Source organism: Nipponia nippon, unplaced genomic scaffold (assembly GCF_047370975.1).
Source record: "Nipponia nippon isolate SJK-2023a ecotype South Korea unplaced genomic scaffold, ASM4737097v1 scaffold_7, whole genome shotgun sequence".
Lineage (NCBI taxonomy): Eukaryota > Metazoa > Chordata > Aves > Pelecaniformes > Threskiornithidae > Nipponia > Nipponia nippon.
The window spans coordinates 31,812,563-31,818,880 of NW_028262391.1; the positions used below are offsets into that span (position 1 = coordinate 31,812,563).

General features: G+C 61.8%; 1 protein-coding gene across 1 annotated transcript; it reads left to right on the forward strand.

Moving 5' to 3' along the window:
• Positions 1-614: 614 nt before the first annotated feature.
• On the forward strand, positions 615-3,959 carry LOC104017483 (fibulin-7). The gene is made up of 8 exons (XM_087740325.1): positions 615-683; positions 1,130-1,286; positions 1,455-1,625; positions 1,831-1,956; positions 2,121-2,243; positions 2,327-2,464; positions 2,564-2,702; positions 3,450-3,959. Exons 1-8 carry the CDS (start codon positions 615-617, stop codon positions 3,808-3,810), a joined length of 1,284 nt encoding a protein of 427 aa, XP_087596451.1. The 3' UTR covers positions 3,811-3,959.
• Positions 3,960-6,318: the final 2,359 nt, after the last annotated feature.

Sequence of the window (6,318 nt, forward strand, 5' to 3'; positions counted from 1 at the left end):
ATGCCAACCTGTACCCCAACTCTAGGCTGCACTGGAGCCCTGGGGTCCCCCTCTAAGCTCCAGCCATGGCTGAGCTCACCCCAGCAAAGCCGTGCCGAGGCTGGCGAGTCCATGGCACTGCTGAGCTGCCCTCCTCGGCAGCCCCAGCCCCACCGGAGAGCCGGACCCTGATGCTGAACCCAAAGCCATCCCTTCTCCCAGGAGACTTTCCCACGCTTAGCAAACACACACGGGATTAGCCTCATCCTGCACCCCCGCGTGCCGGGGAGCCCCGGAGCCGTGTCTGGCCGCGGGGGGAGCCTGGCACCGGCGGTACCGCAGCAATTGCCGTGACAGCCACCACTTGGCCCCAGAACCTGCTGGCCCTGTGACATGAAAGGCCCCAAAGCCTCTGATGTGTGGAAAGGGAAGGGAAGGGAGAGGCTGGCGCCCATGCCAAGGGGAAACTTTCCTATGGCTTGGCTTCAGCCAGGGGAAAAACCAACAAACACACGGGCACGCGCCGTGGATAAATCCCAGCGAGCACAGGAGCCCAGCTGCAAGCAAGCAGGGCAGAACCAGAGCACCGGCATCTCGTCCCTGCAGCCTGCGCAGCCTGAGCCAGCCCCGGCGTGATGCTCCTCATCCCGCTGCCAGCCTGGCTGGCCTTGGGCATCCTGCAGCTGCCCCTCGGCAGCGCCCGGGTAAGGACCCTTGTGCCCCCCCCTCCAGCCCCTTTGCAGACCCCTCCACTGGGGGCTTTTCAGCACCCATCTCCCAGCCCCCAGCATCTCATCACCATCCCAGGGTGGGGGGTATGGCACGGCCACAGCGCTCACAGGGCTGTCCAGGGCCAGGGGGTATGGTCGTGGGGCTTTTCCTCTGCAGCAGCAAGATGATCCACCAAGGGCATCTGAGCTGCTCCTCAGCACCCAGGTGCCAGGGCAGGACTGGGCAGAGGGGCTGAGGCTGGAGCAGATATGGAGGCAGGGGTAGACCCTGCACTGGGATTGCGAGGAAGGGGCTCTGCCCAGGGCAGGGTATCCAAACCAACCCCAAAGATGCTGCCTGCCTGGGAGGATCCCCCTGGGCTGTGGCAGGGTGGCAGGGGAGCCCAGCGGCTGACGGGGATGTCCTTGCATCCCCCCAGGAGTGCCTGAGCCAGCAGCAGGCACTCAGTGCAGTGCGGCAGATGCAGAAGCTGCTGGCGGCGCAGGAGGCTGCTCACCTGCGGGGCACGCGTGGTCTCCGGCAGCAGCTCTCTGTCCTCCAGAGCCACCTCCAGAGACAGGCCACCAAACGAAACGGTAACCCCGGCCAGCTCACCGTCATGGGGGTGACATCCCCACAGGGCCAGCTCAGACCCCTTGTCCCTCGGCGAGCAGCCTGGGCAAGGGACCCCCAGCTTCTTGCTGGGGTTGGTGTCGGCTCCAGCCTGGCGATGTCCATCCTCACCCATATCTGTCTGTCCGCAGAGACCTGTCCGCAGCCGGTGGTGCTCCTGAATGGACGGATACTGGGCCAGAGCATGCGGGTGGGCCACGACGTTCACTTCGTCTGTGATGCCGGCTTCCGGCTGGTGGGCTCGCAGACACGCACCTGCCGGCACAACCGCACATGGAGCGGCACCCAGCCTTTCTGCAGAAGTGAAGTGGAGTGGGGCCGGGTGCCATGGGCTCAGCCCTGCCCGGGGGCTCCTCTGTCACCCCGAGCTGCAGGGTCCCATCACTCTGCTCCCCTGGCTGCAGGGAGAGCAGCCCAGAGGCTGCAGCAATGGGCACCGAGGCTGGGCAGCAGGATGGGGTGAGGATGAGCTTCTCCAGCTGGTGTTCATGAGCTCCTTCTTCCTAGGTATTGATGACTGCTCCAGCAACCCGTGTGCCAACGGTGGGACCTGCGTGGATGGCAACCAGGGCTACACGTGCCTCTGCCCCCGGGGCTGGTCAGGCCCCAGCTGCCACAGCCCCATCTATGCCTGTACGTGCCTGGGTTTGGGCTGCAGAGGACACGGATGCTCATGGGGACAGCGCCTGGCCATCCTGCACCCATCTCCCCCTTCCCTGGCAGCCCCCTGGGACCTCAGCCCCCACCCATCTCCCCGCGCCCCCCACCCCAGCAGTGACACCCGCTCCCCCCCACAGACTGGGTGACACTGAACAATGCCTCCTTCAGCCGCCAGCCCCGCTGTGCTGAGGGCCGCCTGGGCTCCCGGCGCTGCAGCTGCGACGCTGGCTTCCGGATGCAAGCTGGTGGTGTGTGTCACGGTAAAAAGGGGGTGAGGATGGGGGGGGGAAACTGAGGCTTGGCATTGATGGGAGCCCCAACCGTCCCCGCTTTGTCCCCCCAGATGTGGATGAGTGCCAGCTCTTCCAGTCCAGCCCCCAGACCCAGCTTTGCCTCCACGACTGCCTCAACCTCCCTGGCTCCTACCGCTGCCTCTGCCCCCCTGGCTACCTGCTCCACGCCGACCGCAATGCCTGCGAGGGTAAGAGCAGCAGGTGCAGGGCAGAGAGCATCCTGCAGGACCAGGGGTGCAGCGGGGAGCAGCAGAGACAGCCCTGCTCACCCTGTGTCACCACTGCAGATGTCAACGAGTGTGCTGGGAAGCAGCACAACTGCACCCAGGGCGACCTCTGCATCAACACCTTCGGGGGCCACCACTGCGTGCGCCCCAAGTGCCCCCCACCACGCCACAACACCAGCTACGTCAAGACCTCTGCCTTGTGAGTACTGCGCGTGGCTCGGGCTGTGTCATGCTCTCTCCCCCAGATGATGGGTCCTACAGTGCCCTGGGGACCATACCACGTCACCCAGGGGCAGCAGGGAGAGTGCCAGCCACCGCTGGTAGCAAATTGCCACGGGGGGTGCCCGGGTGTGTTTGGCACGCTCCCCGATGGTCTCGGGATGCTGGTGGCTGGGGGTACGGGTGGGAGCACCCCGATACAGGGTGGCTTTATCCGGGACCCCAGTCCCCCAGAGCCCCAGCCTGGGGTGACCAATGCCGTTTCCCCTCCGCTGCACATCCATGCAGTGCCATTGGCTGCCATCCAGCAGGCAAAACCCCCCTGGTTCTGCTCTTGAGGCTAAACTGCTTTGTGGCTGAGCACAAGCCACCCAAGTGTAGGAGCATCCCTGCTCCAGACAAGTTCCTCTTCGGGAGGTACATCTGAGCCTGGCTTCATCCCTGGCCTCCAGATGGGACTGCGGTACCCCCGGTCCCAGCCTCAGAGTGTGACCCAGAGATGCGTCACTGTGAAGCATGGCGTTTGCCTGGCAGAGGCAGGGGTGGGACAGAGATCCGATGCTGGGTACACTCAGAGGTGGCTGTCTTGGGTTGCTCTGCTGCAGGACTGGCAGTGGGGCTGGAGATGCTACCTGTGGCACAGAACATCCTTGTTCGTAAGGATGCAGGCAGCTCCCTGAGAGCCAAACCATGGCACTGAGCGGTGGTACCCCTTCTCTCCTGGCAGCCAGTGCGAGAGGAACCCCTGCCCCATGGAGAGCCGAGCCTGCCGCCTGGCCGCCACCTCCATCTCCTTTCACTACCTGCCACTCCAGGCCAACCGCACTGTGCCCCACGTCCTCTTCAAGATGTCCACCACCCGCTTCGTGGGCGACAGCCTGCGCTTTGCCATCATGGGCAGCCGGGGCCAGGGTGTCTTCGCTGTGCGGCGCTCTGACCGGCAGACAGGAGAGCTGGTGCTCACCAGCCCTGTGGCAGGGCCAGCCACGCTGGAGGTGGAGCTGGAGATGAGCGAGTTCTCCCGCAAGGTCCTCCTGGGCAAGCACATCTTCAAGGTCACAGCCTTTGTGTCCCCATACGAGTTTTGATCCCCTTTGGAGGCGGGTGTAGGGCCAAGCCAGGGTCTCTCCTGGCAAGTGATGGAACAGGTTCAGCTCAGTGGTCCCAGTTCTTGTCCCATTGGAGACATCCCTCTCCCATAATGCTTGCTCACGGCTGGTAGGGCAAAGCCACCGCAGCAGAAACAGTGCCCATCTCAAAGGCTGCAAGGAAAACCCTGCAGGCAATGGGGGGACCAGCCTGGAGGTGCTTGCCTCTGCCAACCCCCCTCCTCTCCACCCACACAGCACATGGAGGGGCATGGCAGAGCGAGCTGATGGCACGTGGCGTGCAGGTCCGGCTCCTTGTATCTTGTAACCTCTAAATAAAAGAAAAGTGGCTGTAGGAAGGGTGTCCTCCTTGCTCTGCGCCTGCTGTGTGGGAGCGGCCCCGTGCTCCTGGGGCAAGGCTCCTGGGGCAAGGATCCTGGGACGAGCTGGGGGCTGTGGTCACAGCAGGGTCCCCTTGCAGAGCTCGGAGTGCCAGTCAAGACCACCTGGGATCATGCAGTGTCTGCGTCCCTCCCAGCACCACTGTTCCTGGGGGCCACACTGAAGAGCCCCCCAGTGCAGGAGTGGGAGATGGGCTGAATATGCTGCCCTGCACAGCCAAGGCTCATCCCCAGCCCCTTTCGCAGGTGCCAGGAAAGTGCAGTGGGGCTCCCTGGCACCAGGTGAGCAGGGGATGGTGACTGGGGCTGTGCTTCCTTGCAGCCAGGAGACTTGCCTCTGCAACAGCTCTGACAGGAGCTGACCGCACGGGCGGTCAAAGCTGCAGCTCCACAGCTCACCAAACACTTGAGCTGTTCCCCTGCTCCCGACTTGAGGAGGCTGGGCAGCCAGGACAAAAGAGGTGCAGCCCCCCACGCTCCTTGGGCACCCACTGCTACCACCAGCACAGCCAGACCCCTGCACAGGGAGAGCCGCTGGCAGCTGGAGGTTGAAAAGGTGACGAGGGCCTTTGGGGACAGCAAGCGAAGGACATGCTGCCCCCGGGACACCCTTCCCTCCACACACAGAAGCCTTCTTAGGTGAGCGTCCGGCCGGCCCGTGCTAGTGCCCCTCGCACAAAGCAGCCGCTGTGCACAGACCACAGGCGTCTCATAAAGACCTCCTTATGCACCCGTGGCCGGCACTGCCACCAGCTCTGCTCGCCAGCTCCCGGGGCTCGGCACGGCTGATTTGCTGGAGGAGGAGGAAAGCCTCCCCCGGGGCAGCAGCGCTGCGGGCTGGGCTGGCGGGGCTGGCTGCGCTGCGTCACAAAAATCCGCAGCTGGATGTGCCAACTGAGGAGAGAGGCTGGGATGCAAAGTAGAGGATTAGAAGGGTAAATATTTATTCCTGCACATGAGATGTCCCAGCCAAATGGGGCACCCCAAATGGGGTTTTGCACAGGTTTCCTTCAAACCTTCAGGTACAACACAACTTGACTAATCACTAACACCCACATTACTGATTACTAATAATAGTAAAACTTTGAAAAGCAACAATATTTTTCCAGGATTTTTGCTGCTCGTCCATTGATGCAGATGTCCCTGGAATCAGTCTTGCTAGAGTTACTGATCTCTGACACCAGACGACGCTGGGAGGGTTTCAAAGCCATGTCAGAGGGGCTGGGATGCTGGCATTATCTTGGTTGCCCAGGGGTATCCTTTATCCTTCACGGACAGCTCTAAGCTTCCATGAAGCAAAGTCCTTATTTCCAGGGTTGGGCTGTCCTTTAGTTTGTTTTACTTAAGCACGAATAATACCAAAGTCTCCAGTAAAATTCCACTACCCCGTTACATCGCAGTGTATAATCTGAACTAATATATATATTAACAAAGTTAATACATTTTCGTATTATAAAGACGGGTTGATATAATAGTTAGGGAAGGGAATTTTCCTAACAGTGTCTGGGGAGCGGGATGGCTGGCTCCAGCTTACAACCATCCTTCCACCGCCTGCTCCCAGAGCCTCTCCGGCCCCGGCCACCTCTAAAATCTTGGGTGTTTTCATAAAAACACAGCCAGCGTTACCAGCAAAACTTCACAGCTGTCTTTGAGGGGACAAAGGGAAACACAGGCACCCACTGCTCCTCCCCAAGGAAGCTTTTTGAAGGATCATGACTTTCCTGGCTTTCCCCATTCCCGGGGGGATTCACCACCTCCCTTAGCGATGAAAAGCCAGGATGGAGGGATGGTGTAGGTCTTTCCAATCCCAATTACCCAGTGCCACCAGTCGTAAAGCCCTTAGCTTGCAAAACCCCTGCCTGCACCTCAAACGATGCGACACAAGGGTGGGTGCTGAAGGGCTGGGGGGAGAAGGGCCTCCCCACAGAAGTCTGGGGCGTGCAGCAGCTGGGCTTTTGGGCATAAAGCCCTCGCTGGGCCTGCATTCCCCGGGTGTGGGGCCCTCGCTGGGCCCGCAGGCCCCGGGTCCGGGGCCTGCGGGCCCAGCGAGGGCCCCACACCCGGGCTGATGTAGAGCGAAGCCTCACTCCTTTCCCACCTCCTCCGG